The sequence below is a fragment of the Diachasmimorpha longicaudata genome, chromosome 3, assembly GCF_034640455.1.
Source record: "Diachasmimorpha longicaudata isolate KC_UGA_2023 chromosome 3, iyDiaLong2, whole genome shotgun sequence".
Taxonomy (NCBI): domain Eukaryota; kingdom Metazoa; phylum Arthropoda; class Insecta; order Hymenoptera; family Braconidae; genus Diachasmimorpha; species Diachasmimorpha longicaudata.
In genome coordinates, this window is record NC_087227.1 from 5,373,811 (window position 1) to 5,399,872 (window position 26,062).

The 26,062-nt window shown below is 37.7% G+C and overlaps 4 protein-coding genes across 6 annotated transcripts; 2 read left to right on the top strand and 2 right to left on the bottom strand.

The window, feature by feature from the left end:
* The first annotated feature begins 1,198 nt into the window (after positions 1-1,198).
* Positions 1,199-5,796, top strand: Psidin (phagocyte signaling impaired). 2 transcript variants are annotated; one of them, XM_064118069.1, is made up of 6 exons: positions 1,199-1,386; positions 1,524-1,675; positions 2,081-3,720; positions 3,949-4,582; positions 4,837-5,079; positions 5,432-5,796. In XM_064118069.1, the coding sequence occupies exons 1-5, from the start codon at positions 1,323-1,325 to the stop codon at positions 5,059-5,061; spliced, it is 2,715 nt and encodes a 904-aa protein (XP_063974139.1). In that variant the 5' UTR covers positions 1,199-1,322; the 3' UTR covers positions 5,062-5,079; positions 5,432-5,796. The 2 variants fall into 2 exon arrangements, with proteins under 2 accessions (XP_063974139.1, XP_063974138.1); XM_064118068.1 differs by lacking the exon at positions 5,432-5,796 and having other exon boundaries at positions 1,200-1,386; positions 4,837-5,399.
* Positions 5,797-5,904: 108 nt separating this feature from the next.
* On the bottom strand, positions 5,905-6,609 carry LOC135160938 (heat shock transcription factor, X-linked member 4-like). Its single transcript, XM_064118109.1, has 2 exons — positions 6,135-6,609; positions 5,905-6,047 (listed from the first exon to the last, which is right to left on the bottom strand). Exons 1-2 carry the CDS (start codon positions 6,558-6,560, stop codon positions 5,907-5,909), a joined length of 567 nt encoding a protein of 188 aa, XP_063974179.1. The 5' UTR covers positions 6,561-6,609; the 3' UTR covers positions 5,905-5,906.
* Positions 6,610-7,785: 1,176 nt separating this feature from the next.
* On the bottom strand, positions 7,786-18,471 carry LOC135160931 (tyrosine-protein kinase transmembrane receptor Ror-like). The gene is made up of 7 exons (XM_064118094.1): positions 17,756-18,471; positions 12,333-12,646; positions 11,822-11,965; positions 10,648-10,810; positions 10,227-10,510; positions 9,978-10,151; positions 7,786-9,030 (listed from the first exon to the last, which is right to left on the bottom strand). The coding sequence occupies exons 1-7, from the start codon at positions 17,817-17,819 to the stop codon at positions 8,563-8,565; spliced, it is 1,611 nt and encodes a 536-aa protein (XP_063974164.1). The 5' UTR covers positions 17,820-18,471; the 3' UTR covers positions 7,786-8,562.
* A 183-nt stretch (positions 18,472-18,654) lies between these two features.
* On the top strand, positions 18,655-25,250 carry LOC135160934 (pickpocket protein 28-like). 2 transcript variants are annotated; one of them, XM_064118099.1, is made up of 6 exons: positions 20,857-21,000; positions 22,256-22,529; positions 22,993-23,185; positions 23,250-23,398; positions 23,750-23,893; positions 24,384-25,250. In XM_064118099.1, the coding sequence occupies exons 2-6, from the start codon at positions 22,402-22,404 to the stop codon at positions 25,057-25,059; spliced, it is 1,290 nt and encodes a 429-aa protein (XP_063974169.1). In that variant the 5' UTR covers positions 20,857-21,000; positions 22,256-22,401; the 3' UTR covers positions 25,060-25,250. The 2 variants fall into 2 exon arrangements, with proteins under 2 accessions (XP_063974170.1, XP_063974169.1); XM_064118100.1 differs by lacking the exons at positions 20,857-21,000; positions 22,256-22,529 and adding an exon at positions 18,655-18,736.
* The last annotated feature ends 812 nt before the right edge of the window (positions 25,251-26,062 follow it).

A 26,062-nucleotide genomic window follows, 5' to 3' on the forward strand; every position in this document is an offset into this window, starting at 1 on the left:
AGCCGAGAAAAACGCGAAAAACTAGAAAAATCGACTTTAGAAAATTCCCGGACCCCTAGAAAAATCGGAAATCGTCTCACGAATCCAATGGTGCCAGCCAAATTGTCCTAGCTATGATATTTCCAAAGATATGGGCGAAAAACGGTATGAGCCCAAATCCGGGCCCATTTCGCTCTAGGAGGCCCAGGAGCCGAGAAAAACGCGAAAAACTAGAAAAATCGACTTTAGAAAATTCCCGGACCCCTAGAAAAATCGGAAATCGTCTCACGAATCCAATGGTGCCAGCCAAATTGTCCTAGCTATGATATTTCCAAAGATATGGGCGAAAAACGGTATGAGCCCAAATCCGGGCCCATTTCGCTCTAGGAGGCCCAGGAGCCGAGAAAAACGCGAAAAACTAGAAAAATCGACTTTAGAAAATTCCCGGACCCCTAGAAAAATCGGAAATCGTCTCACGAATCCAATGGCGCCAGCCAAATTGTCCTAGCTATGATATTTCCAAAGATATGGGCGAAAAACGGTATGAGCCCAAATCCGGGCCCATTTCGCTCTAGGAGGCCCCGGAGCCGAGAAAAACGCGAAAAACTAGAAAAATCGACTTTAGAAAATTCCCGGACCCCTAGAAAAATCGGAAATCGTCTCACGAATCCAATGGTGCCAGCCAAATTGTCCTAGCTATGATATTTCCAAAGATATGGGCGAAAAACGGTATGAGCCCAAATCCGGGCCCATTTCGCTCTAGGAGGCCCAGGAGCCGAGAAAAACGCGAAAAACTAGAAAAATCGACTTTAGAAAATTCCCGGACCCCTAGAAAAATCGGAAATCGTCTCACGAATCCAATGGCGCCAGCCAAATTGTCCTAGCTATGATATTTCCAAAGATATGGGCGAAAAACGGTATGAGCCCAAATCCGGGCCCATTTCGCTCTAGGAGGCCCAGGAGCCGAGAAAAACGCGAACCGCCCTGCCCCCCCTGAAAGACTTCGATGAAATTGCCAATGAGCGAGAGAGAAATATCTTTCCCCCTCTCTCTTCCTATGTCGCTCACACTGGGTTATTCACGTCAGTAGTACTCGTGGCGCCCCGTCTCCTCGGGGGTGAAATCGTGTCGGTAATGTGGAGAAACTGGCGTCAGTCAAACCCCCCGAACTGAGCCTCTACTTTGGTCTATCCTCTTTGATACCAATCAACGTTCCTCATATTTTATGGCCTACCAGCTCAAATACACGGATATTTTCGGTTTCTTTCTTCAATGGTTGAAGCGAGGCTCCAAAAGTTCCCGGACGATGGCTATACATTTGAAATAAGATCCAGCACAGTATTATGATGGCGTCAAAACCCCATGTGGACAATACTGTAAATGAACGTCGTCTTCGTCCGATATACGGTAAATCCAAATCTATCAATAACTCCTTTTATCCGATTGAATTGTTCCTTACCCCGGAGGAAATTTTGTTTATTACTGAGAAAACCGGTGAGATAGGTTATGTAACTCAATACCCTCGTTTTCGGGGCTCGTTTTAGACTGGCTGGACAATGGAAGCAATAAAAAGGCACTCCAGGAGGCAGATAAGGTCCTCAGGAAGCAGCCGACTAATCAGTGTGCCAGGGTGCTCAAGGCCCTGGCCCTCTTGAGACTTGGAAAAGAGGATGAGTGTCAGAATATAATGGAACAGGTGAGAGGAAATTCTAAACTCTGTCAGAATAATGACAACACTCCTGGCAGAAGGAGTAGAATATTACAGAGGTGAAACTGCGAAATTGACGTTTCTATTGAAGATAATAATGATAAATATTGCTGACTTTTCAATTACTGATGGAGTGGAATAGGGTTCGTTTGCTTGCACGAGTGGAGTTTCCTTATTTCTCGCTCCAATAGGGCCGGACCTTTCCATTGATCGATTTATTTCGGTGTTGTGAATATTGAATACAATTCACAGTGTCGATTTAGCTCGATCATCCAATTATCTCATCAGGACTCACCAGATCATTTATTAAAAAATATTTGCTCGAAACATCATCACTAGTGAATGATGAAAAATTGTCGCAGAAGCACTTTTTCATATTTTTTACCTTCAAAGGTCCGCTTCGAGGTTCCCTGCGAGGACTCCACCCTCCAAGCCATGAGCATTTGCTACAAAGAGATCCACCAGCCCGATAAGATCCGAGAGGTCTACGAAGCAGCAGCAAAAGCAGATCCCCATAACGAGGAGCTTCTTACCCACCTGTTCATGGCATACGTTCGTCTCGCTGACTTCAAGAAGCAGCAGCAAACCGCTCTGGCCCTTTACAAGCTAAAACCCAAGAATCCGTACTACTTCTGGGCAGTCATGAGTCTCGTGATGCAGGCTATCCAAGCGGATGATAAACTTGCAAAAAAAGTGATTCTTCCTCTAGCAGAACGAATGGTCCTCAAACTCGTAACCGAGGACAAATTAGAGGCAGAGCAGGAAGTCCAACTCTACTTGATGATCCTCGAGCTCCAGGGGAAGTATGAGAATGTCCTGGAAGTTTTGAATGGTCCCCTCTCTGAGAAACTCTCAGGGGTGCCCCAGCGCAAAGCTAGTCTATTGCTGAAACTCGGTAGGCACGAAGAAGCGACTACTGCGTTCAAAGAACTTATAACCGAGGACTGTGACAACTGGGCTCACTACTTGGATTATTTAACATCAGCATTAGAGCATGGGACGCCAACAGAATGCCTGGAATTTCTGAATAAAATAGCTGAGACCTCGGGGACAAAAGTGAGAGGTCCTCAGCTTGGTCGATTTGAGCTGTTGAAACGCTGCACATCAACCGAAATTAACATGCGAGACCTTATTGACCCTGTGAAGTTGATGAGAGAATACTTCAAGCAGTTTGGAAATAAGGGCTGCAGTGTGGGGGATCTGAGACTCTACCTGGACCTTCTGAGCGAAGACGAGAGGGGTCAACTGTTTACGGAAATATCAGAAGACGTTGGAGTTACTGATGAGTGTTTTCCGACGTGCACTGATCAAATGCTACGACATATTCATCTGGAGCAATTGAAACGAATTTGTGGAATCCATCACTCACCCAAACTCGATGTTGAGGGCAGAAAAAATCTGGTTGAACGCCTCTGCAAGCTGTATGAAGCGGGAAATAAACTCTGCCCCTCTGATGAGAGATTACCAACAGATTTTGCTCCCTTCGACTCCTATATTCTCATTGCATCACATTTATTGCTGCAATTGTGGTATGAGACTTCGGAGGCTGTTTATATTTATAAAGCTATGATGTTGTTGGAGAAGGGATTGGCTACTAGTCCGGCTAATTTTCATCTGAAAATCATACTGGTGAGGGCTTATTTAGAGGCTGGTCTGATTGGAGCTGCTAATCATGCTTATGAGTTGCTTGATGTCAAGCAAATTCAGTTGGATTCTCTCGGATATCTTCATGTTCCTTTGCTTGCCCCTATGGGACATTTGTCAGGGGCTGCCAGTGTTCTCGATAATACGGTCAAGTTTTTCATTGCCAATTTCAGCCAAGGGTCTGATCGACTGACCTTTGCATACAAGTATGGAAGTTTTGTAAAAATTCAGGAGTTTCTAGAGTTGATTGAGAGATTGGGAAAGTCATTGCATTGGACTACATCGACTGTTGATAAAATGTTGCTGGAGATTAGCTGGTGTGAAAGCTATAAGTCACTTACAGCGACTCTGGCGGCTATGAGGATAGAGCCGTATGAGGGTACAATCTGGTGAGTTATTTTTAAGAATACAGGATTTTGGAAAAATGTTTAACGATTTTTTCTTCAAAACTTTCTACCAATTTTTAAAAGTAATAGGATTAAAATATTTTTATATGATTTTTTTAACTTTATTAAAAATTTAAAAATCCGATAAAAAACCCGATTCAAAATGAAATTGAATGCATTCCCTCAGGGATAGATTAACGAATTTTTCTCTTCTCCTTTTTAACTTGAAAGGTGGGATGTGCTGAGGGACAATAGGGACTTAGAGGTGGTCGTGGGATGGGAGCCACTTACAAAGAGCAAGGACCCTCAGCGGTGCAAGGATACACGCGAGTGTATGCAGGCGATTTTACCTGCCAGAAATTTAATCCTGAGGATCATAGCGGCAACTGCAGAGCCAGATTCGTCGTCACTTCTCACCAAATTCGCGGGAGAATTGGAGAATTTGGATAGTGAACAAGTGGTAAAGTGTCTGGAGAAATTTAAGGTTGATAAGAGAATCAGAGTGGATAGTCACCTGGTTCCGTTGGACGCTGTTGAACGGTTAAAAGAGGCACACGAGTCTGGTCAGTTGAGAATTATCGCGAGACTGGCTAAATCACTTGTCAAAGTGTCAAGGCCTGATGAGGAAACCATTCAGGAAATACAGAGAGCTGCGTGCTTGGAGCCACTCAGCATTGGTGAGGGGATTGTTAGTTATAAGGAATTCATGCTCAGGGCTGCGACCTGTGGAGAGACTCTCGCATTTCTGGGAGCTATGTGTGTAGAGTACTCGAGTCAGTTTCATCCGCAGATTGGGAATAATAAGAAGACCAAAAAGAAGGCCCATAACAAGGAAATTCCTACCATAGCCAACCATGATGTCCAGGTAATTTTCATTTAAAAATATATTAGAAAAATATTCGTATTCTATTGAATTTTTATTGAGAGAATAGGAAATGAAGGAAAAGAAATTTAATTTTTTCTGCAGTAATTCATGAAGCTTTTTCTTTATTCAGAACCCTAAATCAATAATATTTATAATAGTATAGTAATAATTAAATAATTCATTGAAATTTAAGAATGTTCTCCCGTTATTTTGTCCACGAATCATTCATTAATTGTTCCGGTTTTTTTGTGCAGGGTTGGAAAGAAATTGGCCAGGTACTTGTTGAAAAAGCTCAAGGACTCGAATTAGCGCTCACAAATCTCGAGAAAAGAACACCTGAAACAGGTCTCGATATAACTCTATGTCAATCAGCAAATTCGGTTCTGGAACATACTCAAGAAAGCATCAGGGATAGCTGTCGATTGCTGAAATCCCGGTTAAGTGTCACTCTCAAACTCCTGAATAGTCTTCGCAGCTGAAACTCCACCATTTTAAATGTACAAACTTTACTCCGACTTGTGAGAAGAAATACTATCGCTCATTACCATCCTAAAAGCCTCATACTGTTAATAACTTCAATAAGGTGTACATAAGTCTTGTAGGTACTTCGGTGTCATCAATGAAAAATTTGGAAAAGAAAAATGAATGATACGTAATCGGAAATAATAACGACGTGTCTATTTCTACTTCTCCGAGACTGAATTTATTTCCTGTACACCAATTGCGTTGATTTGTCGTTGCTTTTCACTGTCATATATTTATTTAAGAATTTACGGGTGGAAACACCAAGAAAAAATAGAGAAAATAATTCTTTCAACTTCTTTAACACATTGCATTTATTACTCGCAGGTAAACCATTGCGATTCATTATTCTTCGATTGCCACTGTTGTCTGATGGATTTTATGACGAGGAAACACAAAGTCTGGATGAAAGGTGTGGGAAAATTGGAAGAATCGTGAATCTTTTGAAATCAAATCTCTCAAATTCCGGATTCAAGAGCAAGAAATATTCATTAATTTAAAAAATATTGTTGTACCTCGAGCTTATTTTGCCAGTACTTAAAACCACTTAGTATATCTTTACTCATCTTAATTATTATTATTCTTGTCACCTAGGAATAATTTCAAAAATACGCCTAATGGTCTTTCCTTTAGGTGTCCATTTTGTTATTATTTATAATTACATCTCCTAAATTTATTATTCGAACAATCAAGGAATCAAGGGCCCTTAAAATTCCTTTTTTCATGCAATTTTAACAACATTGACATAATTGTTTCTCTTTACGCGTCCCATTGCGGCATTTTCCTACCGCAAAATTCATCCTCAATGCAAGTAATTAAAAACCTGCAGATGGGAAGATGCAGCAGGGCCGAATGGGCTCACGTTAGCATTAATCACCTCCACATGCAATTTTCTCCTTCGATAATCATCAACTGCCTGCTCCAGTGCCTTCGTCAGTGCGACCTGGACCAAAGTTACAACACTGCATTTGAAATTTTCATTGACCCCGGGGAAATTAGAAAACCCAACAATTTAAACATTCAAACAAACCTGACACATTTTCAATCTCGAGGATCCCCCAGCATCATTCATGCGTTTGATTTTCTTTCCCTCTTTCTTCGATTTTCTCGATGCTTTTCGACAAACTTTTTTCACCAAGTCCTCACGCTCACGTTGGAAATTCTCATGCTGAAATTCGTGTATATCCGGATTACGTGAATTACACAGGGGATCACGATTGTGCGATGTCACTTTACGAAATCCGTAGAGATTTAGCTGTCGTATGAAGCTGGTGACGTTGCTCGTTTTGAAAATTGAATTTTTCGGATCTAGATACTCGTTGTGAAATTTTTTGTAATCCAGTAGGATACTGCTGCCGTTATGGCTCCAGCTTATGGCACCGCTGGTACACTCATTCACAATTCTCCACAATTTTTGTGGAAAACGAGTCGAGAGTAATAGACATTCGTCGTACATGATTGTGTGTCATTAGACGTTTGTCTTATATTTTTGTAACGGGGGCGGGTCGAGGAGATGAACCGGGACAAGTGAAAATCGAGTCGCGAGGGCACCGTGATTTGTTTATTTGAGTTTTTATTTTTTGTTCCTTGATCAGTCATAAGTTTTGCCTTCGGATGAGGGTCTTACGTTTGCCGAGTTTGAATTTCGCGAATTTTTCGATTGGAATATGTAATTGTGGCTGCGGAAAGTTCAAGATGCGGTTTTAGGACGTCTTCGGAGAGGTAAATAAATAAATTGGTGTTTAAGCATATTTAGGTATTTTTCTCAGTTGGGTTCAGATTTAACAGAAAATTTCCTATCAACAGAAGAATCTCCTCAAAATACATCCCCTTCGAAATTTCATTCGGAATTTCTCATTTGTTGTTTACGCGTATAAAAATATATTAACTATGTTGTGACGAAAGCAATTTTCAACTTGTTTCCACCCTTCAAATGTCGAAGAAACTTTTGAAATGTGTGTGGTTAGTGGTATGGTCAAGGGACGGAAGGGAGGGGGAATTGTTGGGGTTGAGGGGGACCGAAGATAACAGACCACATGGGGTGTTAACAGTTCAGAAAACTAGAGAACTGCGATAGTAGAAGAGGAAATGGATTCCAATGATCAGGCATTAATTTGTTTGATAATAACTGGAAGAGACTTCTGATAAAAACCATATTCACTTTTCCTGAGGGTATTTGCAATAACAATGATCGTTAAAGTATATTTTACAGGAAAAAAAACGATGGAATTTACTTTTTCTGTAATACTTATTCTATCGAGATTTTTCCGATAGAAATTATTTTCTAAATTAGTTTTCTGTTGGAACGAGAACGGAAAATGTAAACAAATAGACAAAAATTTATATTGAGATTTTTTAAGGCAGCGTGGCAATAGAATGAGTTGGAATGAAAAATATTTCGTCGATGTAGATAGGAACCTGTTGTTGATAACAAGGGCTTCATTTACATGTGATCAAGGATGGACGTTGGAAGTGGGGATCTGGAAGCTCTCGTGGCTGTGAAATTGACAGAAAAATGTGAAATAAAGTACGATAAAAAGTTCTGTATCCATAAATAATGGATTGAGCCGTGTAAATACTCACAATTTGTCCTCATTGTGATCTCTACACATGCGGTGAGGGTAGGTAAAGGTGAGGGTGAAAAATTGACTCTAAATTAGGGGAACAAAAATTATGAATGATTTATTATCATCGGAAAATATTTATTTCTTTTTGGTGATAACTTGGACGTCTTCATGGTGCAACAATCGAATATAAAATATATATGTATCTTATGAGTCATAAATTATGTACAATTACGGCAGAGGGATCAATCTCATAAATAATACTATGCACTGCTCCTGGAGGCGTGAAAAATTCTTAAAAAAGAACGTTGATAGTGGAGACGATGTATTAATACAAACTTTCTCTGAAAGAGTCGACAGAATTCGATTTTTCTATACAACTTTTTTTTATTTACATATTTTCTATGGAATCTCCACAACTCAGTTGTCTCCTTTTTTGTTTTATTACTGAAAAATATGTGAATAGAATAATTTATATTTCGAAAAATCGAATCACATGAACTTTTTCCAAAATATTTTCCATTGAACATTTCAATAACAGTGACAAAATCTTAATGAAACGTTCAATCAGTAGAAATCAGAAGAAAAGTTCTGATTTCTACTGATTTGCTACATTTTTATATTATTTTTTTTCGTGTACATTAGTAGTTTATTCAATTTTATACTAATTTTCTTTTCATCAACTGTTTTAGTATAATTTTTCATCGATTCCTAAGAGAGGAAGATATTTTTCCTGGAATCGATTTCTAAATTTCACATCAGGTGTCTGCGATTTTGAGTGAATCTCCAAGTGCTCAGGGGATGTTCACCACGTCAGCAGTTATGAATCCACTGAAATGTGTCAGCTATCGAATGATTCCAGAACATGCACCCCATTGACAGTAAGTTCTCTATTTACACATTGAATGGAGGTAGTGGTTGGAGATACTCCTGCGGTTGTGCTGGTGCAGGTACAAGATATCCCTCTGAGTCCAGAAGATCGAGAGAGCGAATTGCCACAGGTCCCTGTGGTGGCCTCGGTAAACTTCCCTTTTCTGGCATTTCCATAATCTCCCGTCCCTTCTCCAATCTCTCAAGTATTTCCGAAAATCTCAATCGATCGCGTGACTCGGATTTCCAACACTCTGACATTATTTTACATATGAATGGTGGACAATCCTCCGGTGGTATCAGCATTATACCCTGTAAAATGAGTTTAACAACTTCCTCGTTGTTGTGGCCATAGTAGGGCTGTTTACCGTACGAGTAAACTTCCCATAAGACAACCCCGAAACTCCAGACATCACTCTCGAGAGTAAAACGACCATACATCACGCTCTCCGGGGACATCCAACGAACTGGGAGCATTCTAGATCCACCAATCTGTCGAGATAATGAGAACGAGTGAATACTAAAGACAGGATAAGACTTTCCTTTGAGGTTTATTTTATTCCCTGTGTGTAATGGGATATGTAACCCACAGTGTGACATTACGACGAAAATAGAATATAGAAATTGGGAGAAAAATGTTTTTCGACTTTGGGAAGCACTTGATCCTTCAAAAATATCCTTTTTTGTGATGGCACCATCAAAATTGCACTTTTCGTCACAATTTAGTGTGCGTTAAAAAATTTGTGAGCGTGCGGGAATGGATTTAGAAGATAATCAATGCACTTCGACCAATCGTTGGTATCCATCGTCACGTGGAGAGAAAAAAATCAATAAATATCATGTGAAAGATTTTTTTGTAACTATTTGCTTTCCAGTATGTCGACATCAACGTCTGTATTATCAGATATTTTCTTGGAATAAAGCGTTAAATTAATCAATTCATCAGCGTCATGATATCCCATCAAAAAATATCAGTTCGATTGACAGATTTAATTTCATGGATTTAATAAAATATTCATTTGGTCTCTGAGGAATATATTGTTGGATGCTGATTGATGCGAGTCGCAGAGAGTAGCTCCTTGTTCACGAAAAAGGAATTCTTCATCGTTGGAACTGATTATTTATCGATTGCAACTGTGAAAAAAATTATTTCCGCCAAATCCGAAGCGTTTCAACTAAAAGAAAATGGCATGAAATCGATTTTATGAAAGAAAATGTGTTTTCTAGATTCAATAAGACAATCAAAATGTAATAGACTATACGAAATCGATTCAATACCATGCAATGCAAGTTGGCGACTAGTCAATGGATGAATCCCTCGGATCAATCGAAGAAATGTTTTTCTCCCCGTTCGAGTCACATATAATTGAGAAATTCTGAATAATTTGAAAATCCAAGAAAATTGTGAGAAAGTAATTCGAAAAAGTAACCGAGATTACCTTGTAATAGTCACAAGTGTAGACATCCCTTGACATTCCAAAATCGGCAATCTTAACAACTAAATCAGCTCCAACGAGGCAATTACGACAGGCAAGGTCACGATGTACAAATCTCTGGGCCGAGAGATAGGTCATACCTGAGGCAATTTGCACTGAAATCCAGTACAATGAGTCCTGCAATTGAAATTAATAATAAAAGTCCATCGATTCATCCACCTCATCGTAATTGATAAAATTAATATTAAGTACCTTCGTCAAGGGCTCCAGTTTGGCCATCGAGCAGCTGCGAAATTCTCGTGAATTGGCTCTCAGGACTTCCGCCAGGTCACCATAGGGCATGTACTCAAAAACCATCCAAGGACTGTTGCTGGAGTCTCTGAGAACAACTCCTATCAGTGACAGAATATTATCGTGATGAAAAGTTGACATTATTTCAACTTCTCTCATAAAGTCATCCTCAGCTTCGCGTGACGCTGAGTCTTTCAGTACTTTAACAGCAACAATTTCCGTTCTGTCACCGTGACAAAGTTCACCTGCGCAAAGTGTAACGAAAAAAAAAATAAGTATAACAATTCAGGAGAAAAGTCGAAATGTCTTTCACTCCATGACGAGGGTCTAAAGCAGTTTGAGATTTATATATATTCTTTGACGTTTCTTTTCATCCCCTTACCTTTGTACACCTTTCCAAAACAACCCTCACCTACGTCATAGAGAAAGACTAAGTGATCTCGCCGAAGAATCGGCACTTCTGGGGGCGTACAACCGAAGTACTGAGCGTTGGCGATGTATTTGTTGGGGAGCAGGAGACTTCTCTTCAAGTTCAATGGGGTTAACTGAAAGCACATTTAAAGGGTGATATTTTTAAGGGAGCAACGGATTTTTTTGTGGCTCAGATGAGCTTCAGTTGGGAAAAAATTTCACCATTTTACGAAGAAGGACAATAAGGAGCAGAGGAATACTCTAGTACCACGAACATGATTCTAGCGTAAGCAACGAACCATGAGAAAAAATGTGCTAATTACTTGAATTATACTATGGACAATCCACACCCTGGAGATAAGCAATGTGATGTACTCAGAGAATCTATTGTCAGTGTTAATCGTATTGGAGTAAACCAGTACCATCTAGGAGCATCATTACACCCGGTTGGAATTGTAAATGATCTGATCTGCTGGTGCGAAGCAGAATCTCAACATTTTGACGACATCCTGTGGTACCATAAAAACAAATTCTTAAGCAGCCTCAGAAGGTCTGCTTGCACTCTTTCTTATACAGTGAACAAATTTGCAAAAGGAACAGACTTTAAGTATACAGAAATCATTCGTTAATATTTAATAATTGGATAATTATTATTTGATTTTATTTTGATAATTTGTTAATATTTAAAGAAATGTAAATTGAGAATTCAGCATTAAATCGATGGTGTAAATAAATCTTATGAACAGATTTCAACACTTTAAATAATAATAATAAAAAAGACAATAAGAAATAAAACATCAGAAATTGTTAGTTGTAGATGAAAATACAGAAATAATTAATTCACGCCTTATATTTTATCTGAAATTAAACTGAATTTATTTGCGAAGAAAAAAAAATCGTTCAGAATGATTTCGTGAGTGAAACATCTGAGATTATTTGTGATATTGATCGCCAACAATTCAAAGAACTTGTCCTCATTTTTATATTCCCGGAATTATTGAGGTAAAATGGATTATCAATCATTCATCGAATCACAAATTTCCCGGGGCTCTTTCATTCCCGGAGGGTTGAAGTATTCAACATCTATAGATATCATCTTATTCCACTTCATTGATCGTTAATTCCTTTTATATTGAGATACTCACGTCAAGAGTTTTTCGCTCGACTTTTTTACTGTAACATTTTCTTCTCCATAAGCAGAATATAACTACAACGATTCCGATTAGTACCAGACAGCCTATCAAAACGCCAATCATACCCACGATTTTTTCGTGATGTCTATCCTCCACCTAAAGAATAAAAAAACTATGTCAGACTGGAAAATCATTCGAATTCATCGTAAAATTTCTCACCAAATTTTCAATAAAAAATATTCTGCAGAAAACGTCAATTTTTCGAGGGAACTTATTTTATTAAAGTAGGGGAGGGTTCAATCAATGGAATTAGGGAGAGGTAGAACAACATTAAGACAAAGACTGTCAGACAATTTGAATATATTTCGATCTAAAACCTGAACAACCTCATTTTTTTGTTCAATGGGAATTTTTTTAAAACGTTAAAATGTGCGCTTTAAAGTGAAAAAAAATACCGCGTCCTTTGATGTAATTTTTTTTAATAACAAATGATAATCAATTATTTGAATGATAAATTATTCACCTGTTTAGTCATGAGTAGAGGACCGGTACTATTAGTGGAATTACCAGTAGGTGGTATGACATTAATATGTATCGGTCGGGGTTCTGTGAGGGGTACGGTGAATCGTCTTGGACACCTGAGGTCATCAGTGGGTGGAGATAAATCATGTGGACAAACGCACTTAGTAGTGTTATTGGGTAACGTCCAACAAGCCGCTTCATCCCCACAGATGCTCGTTCTCCCTTCACAATTTTCGAATTTATTTGGGCCTTCCAAGGTCGGGTGCAGGCGCTCTAGAATTTCGGCCCTTCCGTTGTACAAATCGGGTGTCACATCTGGAGATAATTGAAAAATTTATTTCAGTAAATGAGTAAAATAAATAGTTTTATTACGGTGGTCAGTGCCACGACGATGTTGGCTGAAAGTATTTGGTGTCAATGCTGCGGTGATATTCACTGCCAATCCTGGGACAATATTGTCGGTCAACATTGAGGCAACTCGGGCTATTGATGTCCGGGTAATGTGGGGGAAATTAATTATTGTATTGAATTACAGAGAAAGAGGATAATTTTCGTGCGATTATTTTGACGGGTTTTTGAGGTAGTATATGTAGATACTATGATTATTCTTTAAATTCACGTGAGTTGGGGCAAAAGGTCGTAAAAACCACTTTCCCAGGGAATGTGACATCTCCAGGTTCTCTCCATATCTTCGTATCCCCTGGGGCAGTGCGTAGGAGAGGAGGGGGTAATATGCAATTCTTTAAATTTAAATTAGTGTCGCGGCGATTAAAACTGTTCAATGTCTTTCTCGGGCCACAGACTAATTATTGAAGGCAATAAACATGTTGTTGCAAGTAGTTTAATTATTATCAGAAGGAATGCGAAATAATTTTTTATTGTTTGACGATGCTATTTAGAATAAAAATACTATTGAAGCGTAATCTAACGGAGGGAGGTTTTAAACGCAATCCGCGATGTACGTGATCATTAGCGAGTTTTTCGCTTTATTTACGTTTTTGCGATTTTGGGGAATTCCACTTGTTAGTTTATGAACTCGCTAATTGCAGATTTTTTATTCATTTACTTCTCTTTGTCGAAGAATTGAAAAAAAAAATCAGTAAAATGTGGGACTATTTTTAATGGACGTCCGTTTCACCCCCGGCATCCGTATTACCCCGCATCCCTTGATACTGTCCAACTAATTGTCGGGAAATTTCAGCTCATCGAAATAATGATTTGATTAATTTTTATTAATTTTTGGCGCAATTCCGACGATTTGATATAGACAGATTATTTCGCAAATCCGTTTTTATTAAAAAATGATATATTTATTATCTGCTAATGCAATACAGATAAATCTCTGTATGATATCTCTCACCAGTTCACTTTGAATTGAATAAAAGTCTCCATTCGTTGAAAAATCGATAGAACGCGGCTGAAGTGAGAGAGAAGATCGAATACAACTAAAACATTGTCTCATTTTATTTTCTCATCTCCATATGTATCGCGCACGGAAACTGTTGGATGTTTTACCGATTTTCCATCTCGAATAAGATTAGAATTCAAATTTACCCTGATTTTCCAACGACTCAATACTACTCTGGAAGATAAAACCCTTCTGTTGAATATTCGAGGAGATTTTCCGTGGGTTCACGGTGGAATTATCCACCAGCCCAGCGCATAAACACGATTCCTCCGCGTGCTCGGAATTACGCCATTTATTCTAATTAAGTGAGGTAATTTAGAAATGTTTGTAATTGCCTCTTGAAATTCACTACCTGTTCTATCTACTTATATTCACTACCAGAAAAAAACCAGAATAGTTTAATAGTACCTTCGGGGAGAGTGGCAGCAAAGTTGATTGAGAGCTGCAACTAATTTACAAATGTCAGTTTCTCCAAAAATTCGGCGAATTTTCGCTATTCGCGCAGTTGAGATTCCGGAAATTGTCGACTAGAGCTCTACAAAAAAAAATGAGTAGCCACTACCCACATCCAAAATACTCAGTTCAAAAAAAAAATTAAAATTCCTTCACTCGATTTTTCGGATGTCCATTAATTTTCATAAATTATCTTCGTTCAATAATTGAACTAATTTCCCGATGTCATCACTTAAAAAAATGGAATTACCATTGTTCAATGTAGAGTTGGTAAACTTTTTAGAGAAACTCTTGCCCCAAAAGTTTATCCAAAATTTTGACAATTGTCCTGTCACAGGTTCACCCGAAAATTCCCGGTCCCAAAAAAAAAAAAAAATCAACAATGGACCAACTCATACGTCGAAACGTGCTCTTTTCCATCTCCCATTGTCAATAAAGTTCGGATAAACATAATAGAGGTTCTGGGATTTGGATTCACCCAGTAGTACATAATGCGAAATGGTGGATAGGAGACAGTGAGGGGCATTCATGTTGTTAAAGTTGCGGGGCCCCGCAACGGGTCAGAGCGTTATCTCCACGGTCAACGGAGTTGGACAACGGCTCTCGCTATGTCTTCCTCGGACTCGCGTAAACCTCGGTACCATAAACCCATCTGAGCCTTGATGGATCCCCAGTTTTTTTTTTATTCACTCTCTACTTGTTTTTTCTTAGCCATTCGCGTCCTCGGTGCACGTCAGGCGCCATCATACCTATGTTATGACACGAGACATTTATTTTCAAAGCAAATGCGCCAGTCGTTCCGTATTTACTCCCACGCAGTCGAACGTTACCCAAAGAAAAATATTGAGAATGAGAAAAGTGTTTTTGCGTACGAATGGAAGAGCTTTGTAATCGTCCAATTTTCGGATTTTTTACGCTCTTGACGGGGGATGAAATGGGGTGAATGTAGTTATTTCATTAAATGGGGTTGATTTGGATGGAGATGCGTGTCCTCACGAGGGTCTGCGACGTACTGTGGGTGAAGTGGGGTTTTCCGCACGCGTTACGGAAGCCCGGACGTTCTTATATGGTGTTCCATGTATTGTGACGTCACAGGAAATTGTTGGGGAGGATTTTTCGATTAGGTAGGACGGGATCCAGGATAATTCGCGGTGTGATTTTACAAGAAAAAATTACTGACAAAAATGAATAGTTCAGAAGGGGATTTAAACCCGGGACGCGGGACCTTCTGTGCGTAAATTAAGTGTTACAGGAGACGAGAAATTTTCATGACGTTTTACATCGTGTGATGTGACAGGAAATTATTGGATAGGATTTTCGATTAGGGGGGAAGGGAACCAGGATAATGCTCTGTGATTTTACCAGAAAAATTTATGAAAAAAATGGATATTTCAGAAAGGGATTCGAACCCGGGATTTTTTCTGCGTAAAGCAGCGCAGAAGGGGGGAAGTTCTTATGGTGTTTCACGTATTGTGACGTCACAGAAAATTCTTGGATAGGATTTTTGGATTAGGTAGGAAGGGAACTAGGATAATTCGCTGTACGATTTTGCAATAAAAATTTTCTGAAAGACAGATTCATAGGTTCAGACCGCGATTGTCTCGAAAAGTCGGATTCAGACAATCATCGGGTGTGTTCTGCATGATGATATGTAACAAGTGGGATTGTGTTAGAAGAGCGTCTGTGTAAAATTTCACTTAACGCACGAAGTGGGAAATTGGCATTTTTCCCCCACTCGTCAAAGAAAAATGACTATTCGGGGCCTCATCCAATGCCATGAAGGTAAATATTCAATGAATCAGATAGTGTTTCATTAGAGATTTCCATCAGAGATTGAATCCTATGATTTTGGTGTCGATGATCTTTCGAAGCTCTTATTTTTGATTTGCTGTGACGAAGGGGAATGCAGTGGTGTGAGTTGATCTTCTCTATCGCTCTGACCCCAACAAACGGTTGAAACAGTCGGACTATCAACTAGTTATCGCAACAAATTTCTTAGATCCCTTATTTATCATTAAATTACTGAAGTCAGAAGTACAACTGTCTCGAGGCATTTGTGAATTATGTCCCAGCAATTAGTTTTTTATCGTCTAAATTTTTGTGTTATGTCATGGAAGAGTCTAGACGTACTTTTGGATTTTACAATCGAACTTTCTCGTAAAATTTAACACATCTGGAAATTCAGAATTCGAAGCGGATTGGGGAGTGCTTAAAATGAAATTCTTGCTCAATACTTGTTAGCCTGTTGTTATTGACTACCCATTAACACTGATAAATCCTTCAACTCCATTGATTGCAACGCATTCCGGCGGAATGATGCCACAAAATCAGTGCACATGTAGGTCGCAGGCCGACTATGCGGGTAAACGTAATTCAGTGAATTCGTGCGCAGAAAATCTAGGGCTTATCGGTTTGAGTCCTAATGACTACGAGTTTATCAACTACACAGATTACAAATAGTCCCTTTTACCCTTCTCATCGTACGAAAATCCTCTCCGTTCTAATCTTGATAGCTTCGGCCCCTCCTATCCTTTTTGGGATTATTGATTTACGGTTTAATATAAATCATGAGTCTACTGATAGGGCAGTTATGGCTCACGAGGGCTTCAACAAAACTTTAGGTTAATGTCCACTGGATCTTTTGATTTTCACATCAACTATTTTTTTCAATCGACTGTCAAAAATTGGGTAATTCAACTGGTTACTGTGTGATGAATAAATTTTGGTGACTTTGGGGGAATTTAATTTTCAATTTTTATTTTTTTTTCAGAGAATTTCATGTGCCTTCGACTACAACTGTGACAATCTCTAAAATACTGGACAAATGCTCTGGAAATTCAGGGTCAATGGGTATAAACAAAGTACGAGAATCTATTTTAAGATCAAGAGTCCATTACTGATAGTGTAGATAAATCCTGTACAGTTCTCTCTGCCAGATAATTAAATTGAAGAAAAAAAATACAAAAGAAATTTTTCATCAGAATAAAAATTGTTCTAATTAAATTTACAATGTTGATGAATTCTTATAAAACTGGAACATTTGAAACTACCTGAATTTCCTGATTTTTATTCATTTTCTTGGAGTAATTGAACTCAAGTACACACTTTTTAACGGTTTCTCTGGCGAATTATAAATTTCCAAAAACAATAAAACTGCCCGGAAAAAATAACTCTCATCAATCAGTAAACAACTGCCATAAATATTTCAAGTTCAACCGACAAATTAAAAAGACTCTAATTACGTTAGTTCTCTCACCCAAATTATCGCAATGGCTCAGTGCCAAAAACAAATTTCAAATGAAAAACTGGAGACGAACTTTAAATCGCACGAATGAATCAGTAAATATATATTTTTTTCTTCCCACGGTAAAACAGTAAAATGAAAAAACGAATCTTTTTATCAGCGTAGAAATTGCCAGATTGGATCAGCGCCAGAATAAATCGTAGTTGCGATGGAATTTCAATTGTCCGAATGAACCTACAGAGGCCCGTAATTTTTCACCCCCGAACAATAAAATAAAAAAAAAGCTCACAATGAAACTTTTTATCAGTATATAAATTACCCGAGTGGTTTTGTCCTGTGCTCGCTACCAGACCTCTCCTCCGTGGTATCCTTTCGCGTTTCATCGCACACTGAAATCCTTTTCTGCACTCGATCAACACTTTTCTATATTTTTTCCCCTTTCTTCGCGTCGAAGAGTTCACACTCCCTTTATTATTTGAAATATTTAATTAGTACAGGCGCGATAATTCCCGCGGCGGAGTGCGATGAGGAGTATCTATTAGTTGTTGAACTAGAAATTCATGAGACGAGACTTAGGAAACATTTAATTCATTGATAAGACTATTTTCCACAGCAACTCCAGGGATAAATGCACATTTCTCGAGATTTATCGTCGTTTCATTTTTATCGTTATATAATTACACTCCGCACTGAGTAAAGCAAAAGTATTCGGTAATTATGTCCATTCATTATCGCATAATTTTTTATCAACAAAATTTTTTTAAATTATTCAAACATTTTTTGAATTTACATTATTTACCGCCGATTTTGTCAATGCTCCGGCCTTTAACTTTTAATCCCCATTTTTAGACTTGTGTTGAGAGATTTTTCCACTGGAAATGTTAGGGATCGTTTCTCTTTTTAATTTTCATCTATAAAACACTTAACGACTTTTGAACTTTACACCGCTAGAGGTGCAATATAAATTTTGGTAAAAGAGCAGTGAATGACTTGACGAGCATCCAACAACACTTCGCTCCACTAACTGACAATTCCCGAGATCTCTTTTCTCAACCGTCAGTTCTCTCCACAAACGATAACTCCCCGCATTTCTCATCTCCTCCAATCCCAGTGCTGCACTTCAATCGTTAAGAAACTCCAGCCTCACCCTCTAAGTCGGGGTTTTTTTTTCTCATTAACTCATCGCCCTTATCGCACCATCAAGGAGATTATTCTCTACTGGATACCGGTCAGAGTCTTCGTAAATATTGAACTTGTCAATGGAATATGACACAATGGCCTAGTGAATCATTTACAGCAGGTAAGAATGACGGGTCAGTTATATTTGAGGTGACGTATATTTTCGGAAGGAAATCAATCCTGAGTTGACATGTCACGTTGTCACTTGATATTTTTTTAATTTTCTCTTATCATGTGTTTGAGCTTCACGATTTTCTTCGGAATGGTAGCATTTGGAGAGGAAAAGTATTGAGATTATTTAGATTATTTTATTTTATGTTATTTAATTGTTTAAAAATTGATATTTATACAATTTTATCTTTGGTAATATGTCATTGAGACGATTTGTGTAGAAATTCTTTTTCTGTATTTTTCAAAGTGTTTTTCGTTGATTTTTTTTGAGGAAGAAAAAATAAATATTGGATGAAAAAGGGAAACATTTCTACGAAGGATTTCTAAATTAAATAAATTATGGAAAAATCTAGAAAATATATTCCCATGAATTTTATTGATTACTATAATGTTTTTTGTCATTTTCAAAATAAAATGTGCTGTTTATAGTGACTTTTTCATTAAACTGTCAATATTCATTATCGAAATTCTCAAAAATTCAATGGAAGTATGATCTACTAAAAATATTGAGTATCGGTTAGATAATTTTATTTTATGTTATTTAATTGTTCAAAAATAGATATTTATGCAATTTTATCTTTGGTAATATGTCATAGAGGCGATTGGTGTAGAAATTCTTTTTCTCGAATTTTCCAAGTGTTTTTCTTTGATTTTTTTGAAAAAATAAATATTAAAGGAAAAGGTGAATAAATTCTAGGAAGGATTTCTAAGCTAAACAAATGTTCCCTTGAATTTTTTCGATTATCATCAATTTTCCTATCATTTTCGAAATAAAACGTGCTGTTTGTATTGATTTTTTTATCAATCCATGAATATTCACAGTCGGAATTCACAAAAATTCAATAAAATAATGCTTTAGTAAAAATGTTAACTAATCTCAGAATTAAACAAAATCAACACTGTCCGTGTAATGTGGGCAACGATTTCCCAAAAATAATTTTTGAAATTTTTAAAATATCAAAATGGTTTGATGAAATCCTTATTCAGCTTGTGAAGGCCAAACAACGTTGTCTATGTTCAGCATAAATCTATAAATATACCTTTTCAAAAACGGCACCACTTGATACTCTATTTATTTATACCGTTGATCGAATCCCGGCGGTTTTTCGATGCCAACGTCAATGGGCACACCATATGCACCATTCCTGAAGGCGTACGTCCAGCGAACCATCATTTCTCTCTTCTCTTTATGTTTTATAATGCCCACAAGAACATCGTGCATGCATTATGCTCCCGTCGAATTAGCTTGGCGCAGGCCCAGATTTTCGGATAAGCCTTGAAATCGTACCCTTTTTTTTTCATCACGTGTGGGCGGTTGAGATACTAGGGTTTAGGAGGCATGTATGGGTGGATTTAATGCAATCAGTGATTCGTGACAATCCGAACTCACCATAATCCTGTGTTATTTTTCAGTCTGTTGAAATAAATAATTTTGGATTCTGAGGTTTAGTGTCAGGCACCAATTTTCTGGTGATTGATGCTCCTTTTTTCATTCCCACGTCATAAATTTTGGCTGTTCAACATGTTCAGGGAGGATTTATCCTCTTATCAATTTTTGTCAACTGACTATTTCCCAGGAATTTCGATAAATTTCACAATTTAAAATTCGATGAAAAATCAGTCGAACGTTGAATGCAGTTAATTAACAAATGAGAATAATTGGCCTTTGCATTTTGATTTTTTTACGCAATATTTTGATTAATGAGCGTACTTTTGTGATAAAAAAGGAACGGAAAATTCTGTTAACATTATATTAAAATTCTATCAAAAAACAGATCCAAAATTTTCGTTTTCCTGCTCTTAACATTCACGAAAATACAATTTCGTGTGATTCTGATTATCCGCGAATTGAGTGATTTATTCATTAGCTCATTGATCTCTCTCATCGTTCATTCCCCCGTCAACAAAATCAAAGCAAATAAACTCGACAACCCCTTCCCTCCCCACTGAAAACTCGGACGTCCGCCAAAAAACGAATGGAGACAACATAAAAAAATACCATTGGAACGTGCCTGAAGTGATGGGATAATAGTTCTCGAGTGCCAGCCGTCACAAAATGCAAAGAACTTTTCATGTTATGTTTATACGCCGCTTACAAGCTCACACCTGGAGACGAGAATAGTAACCGACGGATTTCGTTGAACGGAAGTGTTTTCCAGCTCATCTCCAACAAAGATTCCAAAACTATTTGGACACTTGGAAACATCTTTCCGGGTAAAATTGCTCGTAATTCTCCTCTTACCTTCCGTCACTCGCGTGTAAAGTGGCATTTTCCGTGTGCAAAGTCATTATTTTCCGCACGTGGTACGCAAAATGCAGGTGAAACATAATTTTTGGTGATATTCGTCGGCACGGAAGGAAATTTTGGGTAAAAATTAGCCCTTTAGAGGGCGAAATGTGGGACGAAATGACCATCGGCACTTTTTAGGTCAAGTTTTGTTGGGAAAAATGGACTTGGGAAGATAATTTTTGGGATAAAACTAATATCGTCCCTCCTTTCGCCCCCTGGAGGTCTAACTTTCACCGAAAATTTCATTTCGCGATTAAACAATTAATCAGTGAAGGGTTCTTCAACCCTCAGATTCGTCCAAAAATCTTTACCGCACTCGTTGCATAATGCGCTATTTCAAGGTCCATTATTTATGCGCTTTATACGAATGTGTGTGGGTACGGTGGATATGTTAAAATGATGAAAAATGGGAGTGGCATAAGTGTGTACCCATATGGCAGTGGTTGGTGGCACCGTAGGCGAAGAGGAACTCTTACCGGAGTTGAAATAATAAAGCAAGACTGCCGGTTAGGTGTACAAAAGGGGCCGAGAGTGTGTTTATCTTCCTAAGTCAGTCTCGAGGGTTATTCCCCCAGCCTCCCGAGTGCCCTCCAAAATTGATGAGGACCAATTTGTTTATTTTTCCGGTTGTATTACGCTTAAATCGACGAATGATGAAAATAACGAATTCCGGGGGAAATCACACGGGAAAAATCTCCAATAAAAATGACCGAACGCGGAAATCGTTTGATAATGTGTCTGAATCATTGGCAGTTTGCTCCAAAATTTCAAAAATTTCTGCCAATTTTTATTCAACTTTTCTCTTTGTCTATCACTACACCTCGTGATTTTTGTATTTTTCCCTCCGCGCGGAGAGAACAGTTTTTAAAAAATTACGTACCTGTTCCATAATCTGTCAAAAACAGTATTCAGTAAAAATTACGTAACAGTTACGCATTTTTTCATACCTTTTCTAAAACGTTTTGGAATTAATTCAGGACGTTCGTTCAGGGCGTTTTGTCCTGAACGTTCACTGAAAAAGTCTGTACTGGTTCCGTAATTTTTACCGAAAATTGTTTTCACTGGCAGATTACGAAATAAGCTCGTAATTTTTCAAGAATTTTTCTCTCCGCGTGGGGTGGCTATTAATTGAATAAATAAATAACGCCTTTGATAAAAAAAAATTGCTAAACATGGTAGCATTTCGTGAAATCATAACACGTAACGGTTCGAGTGTTGCGTGAGGTGCAATTGTTACCCAGACGTCACGCGAAGTAAATGCACCTGATGAGGAAAGCGAATAGAGTAAATCGTTGGTGACAACCGTTAAATTGCTGGAATAAGCCATGCGTTACCTACCATCCCTTGCTAAGCTACGTAGGAGCTTTCGATTGCGCAGTAGAGAATTCCTTCAAGAAAATACACTTCATGGATTCAATTACTTCGTTGATCCGAGTCGACCTGTGTGGGAAAGGTATTACAATTCTTATTATCAGAAAATTCTTTTCTATCAGGAATTTTTCAATTATCACTTTTTCAATTGCCACACAATGTTGGGGGTCATGATCGATCGAAAAATGTCACTACGCAACTTGTATTTTAATAAATATTAAGCAATGATTATTCTTCTGTTTTCTAACAATAATCGATAATCATTTTAAATTTCGTGTTTTATTTTGCACTAATTTTTTTGATTGATTAGTTATTGGGGAGAACATGAAAGACACGAATTATTATTATTTTTGTAATTATTTTTGCAGCTTTTTATGGACTTGGGAGGAAAAGATTTTCTTCATCGAATTATTTTCCGTTAACGAACAGTAAATTTTGTTTTGCGAAGCAAAATACAACAACTTATAAATTTCACAGGATTCTCACTTTTAGTGCAGTATTTTTCCAATTTTTCATTGTTTTTATTTCATACATTTGTTATCAAGAGTGCTGTGGTTGGTATGCACACTTGCGTCGTTGGGTGGAGCAATCTGTTCGATTGCAATTATTACCATAAAATTTACAACGGCGCCGATGTTGACAGTGGTCCACCTACCAAAACGTGCTATTCCTATTTTATTCCCGGCTGTTGTGGCCTGTTTATCTTCAGAATACTTGGACCTACGTAATTACACTGAGGTACATTATTTTTTCACCCCCCTTTGTCGAAAAAATATTATTCAAGTGGTTTTTTAATGTACAGGAGGAGAGGAATATGCTCATAGCATTGCACGACTGGAATTGGAAGAAAGTGGACATCCCAAAGTCATTTAAAGTCACCCCAAATTTGCGACATTTGTTTGAGACTTCTATTCCGGATTGTAAACATCTGTTCTCCAATTGTACCATCAAGTGAGTGAATGTGGATTATTATGGAACAAAATTCATTTTTTAATTTTTCTAGGTTTTTAAAAATATTTTTCATTTGAAAAAACTATTAAAAAAAATTCTACAAAATTAGAATTCATTCTTTAGAATTGTTATGCTGATAAAAAAATATTTGTACCAAATATCCAGTTGATTCGGAGTGTTCCGAAAAATTATGTGAAGACATTCTGTATAAAAAATGCAGGATTGAGCTTAGCACTAGCTTTTATTTTCTATTCGTTGATGGCTACGTCGTCAATCCCCTGAGAGGTCCGAATAAAGACTAGTTGCGCCCAACATGCAATAGTCCCCCTTTTATATTTTCTGATTCCGCAGGGATATACCTTTCAACTGCGGCGCAGTGTTCACCACCATCAGGACACAGCAAGGGAAGTGTTGTGCCACCCGACCCTATGACATGATCATCCACAAGACACTCCCCAGTTTCAAGTTTGTTCCGAAAGTCAACAAGAAGATCAAGTAAATTACTAACTACCAAATTGTCCATTTAACTTGGAACTGGTGAAATCTACTAGTTTATTTCCCGCCGAGCGTGTGTGAAACATCCCTTCACACATATCGGGTCGAAGATAAATATTTTCTCTTCTTACAAACGCAAAACTAAGAAAAAACTTTGCTGCAAACAAAATTACAAACAGATTACTCAGGCGATTTCATTACTTTTTCACCAATCGTACTGATGCCTTTGCAACAAAACTTATTGTTCCTAATTTAATATAATTTGTCTAAAGTGAAGATATTTCACTAAATTTTAGTGAAAATATTTCACTAAAAATACATTAAATGCTCTTCATTTTTTTCAGCGAATTAATTTTGATTAAACACAATTATCAGAAAAACTGATCAAATTCTGAATCGAATGTTGTAATATTATTCATAAAATTCTTTCACTAGCGTAGAAACAATTTAATGACCCGTAACCAATAAAATAAATAAAGTTTTCTTTCAGTCTGTATTTTCAGCCGCATTGGTTTCTGCCCCGTGGAGCTCCAATTAGTTACCGACTAATCCACAATGTTTCATTCTCTATATCCATGCAAGTGACAATAACTCAGGAAGGAGCCAGACTGTTTGATTCAACTACTCGTGGTTGTATAATGCCCGAGGAGGGTACATCCCATTCAGAATGTCAAATCGATTGTCAGAAGTCTGTGCTCAGGGAGGAGATGAGGTGTTTTCCCTGGTGGATCCAAGAAGACAGCACACCCACATGTCGTCTGACTGAGTACAATGAAATTATCAGAAGTAGGAAGAGATTTGACAAATGTTATGATGATTGTCCACTGCCCTGCAACACTACCTGGTATAACATCGATAAAATACATTCGTCAGCTGATGGGAGAACGTCAGTGTCGGTGAAACACTGGCCACTGGTGGGCTACAACAGGAAAGTAATATTTGGTTTACTGGAACTTCTGGTGTCTTTCGGTGGAATAATGGGACTTTTTCTTGGATACTCAGTACTCACTACCGTTGAATTCATCTATTATTTCACTGTCCGACCGTACTGTGGGGCTATTATACCCGAGGAAGGAAATAATGTGAGGAGCATTCGAATTTTTGTTGTGCCCAGAAAAAGAAAACCTCTGGATAGTTACATTTATCGTAGTTTTTATCTAGACTAGGACACAGGGGGTCTATAAATAGTAATGAGGGGTAAGCAGTATTTTGAAAGAATTTATTAATATGGATTATATTAAATATTAAATGAAACAGCTCTCTGCGTTTCTTCTGATGCTATTTTTCAACGAAATGATTTTTTCTAGGATTACAAACGCTTGAAATATACAATAATAAAAAATATACTTTATACTAATTATTATTCATTTTATTTCTTACATAAATAATGTAGGTAAAATAGATAACAGAGGAATAGAACTGAGGAGGGCCAAGGGTGTGTTCAGGTGTTGAAAGAAAAAAGTAATTTGATGAAGATTTGTCGAATTGATTGTCAGAAAATAGTGATTAGTGGGGGCTGAGATGTTTTCACTGGTGAATCGATGGAGAAAGGACACCCACTCGTTATCAGGGTGACTATAATCAAATTATCAGAAGTAGAAGCACATAAATATTAATCATTTCTATTTACCGCCAAAAATAAATGAAAAAAAAAGTTTAGATGAAATGCGATTGAACCTCCGTAAAAATCCAGCCATTTGAAAGCAGTTTCCAAATTCAGTACCAACAATGGTTACATTAAATAAATAAGTAAATGCATATATATATACTAAATGTGTATATAAAATATGTATATAATTGCGGCTATATTACTAATCTTTCCAGTGGTGTTTGTCCAATTGTGTTACTTGCCACACTTTCAGAAATATTAAATTTTTAAAAAAGTAATGAGTTTTTACACGAACCGGTATAAGGTACCACCTCCGTACGTGAGGGGATAGTCAGTCTTTACTACTGCTGAATTCGTCTAATATTTCACTCCTTATTGCCCGGCTATTATTTCCGTGGAAAAAAAAACGTAATGTTGAGACCATTGAGTTTTTGTTTAACCGAAAGAAAAAAAACAGTGGATAGTTGCATTTATCGCAGGGTTTATATGAAATAGAAGTTTTCCATTGTCTGCAAGAGTAATAACTCAGTGAAAACCGACGCTTAGTTGCTGAGGTAAAA

Excerpts from the sequence above, each read along its gene's own strand:
- LOC135160938 (XM_064118109.1), bottom strand. The coding sequence starts at position 6,560 with ATGTACGACGAATGTCTATTACTCTCGACTCGTTTTCCACAAAAATTG. Across the intron at positions 6,048-6,134 it reads CGAGATTGAAAATGTGTCAG|GTCGCACTGACGAAGGCACT; the intron begins GTTTGTTTGAAT and ends ACTTTGGTCCAG.
- LOC135160931 (XM_064118094.1), bottom strand. The coding sequence starts at position 17,819 with ATGAAACGCGAAAGGATACCACGGAGGAGAGGTCTGGTAGCGAGCACA. Across the intron at positions 10,811-11,821 it reads TCGAGCGAAAAACTCTTGAC|TTAACCCCATTGAACTTGAA; the intron begins GTGAGTATCTCA and ends ATGTGCTTTCAG. Across the intron at positions 10,152-10,226 it reads AACTGGAGCCCTTGACGAAG|GACTCATTGTACTGGATTTC; the intron begins GTACTTAATATT and ends TTTCAATTGCAG.
- Psidin (XM_064118069.1), top strand. The coding sequence starts at position 1,323 with ATGATGGCGTCAAAACCCCATGTGGACAATACTGTAAATGAACGTCGT. Across the intron at positions 1,676-2,080 it reads GTCAGAATATAATGGAACAG|GTCCGCTTCGAGGTTCCCTG; the intron begins GTGAGAGGAAAT and ends TTACCTTCAAAG. Across the intron at positions 4,583-4,836 it reads TAGCCAACCATGATGTCCAG|GGTTGGAAAGAAATTGGCCA; the intron begins GTAATTTTCATT and ends TTTTTTGTGCAG.
- LOC135160934 (XM_064118099.1), top strand. The coding sequence starts at position 22,402 with ATGCGTTACCTACCATCCCTTGCTAAGCTACGTAGGAGCTTTCGATTG. Across the intron at positions 23,186-23,249 it reads ACCTACGTAATTACACTGAG|GAGGAGAGGAATATGCTCAT; the intron begins GTACATTATTTT and ends TTTAATGTACAG. Across the intron at positions 23,894-24,383 it reads AAAGTCAACAAGAAGATCAA|TCTGTATTTTCAGCCGCATT; the intron begins GTAAATTACTAA and ends GTTTTCTTTCAG.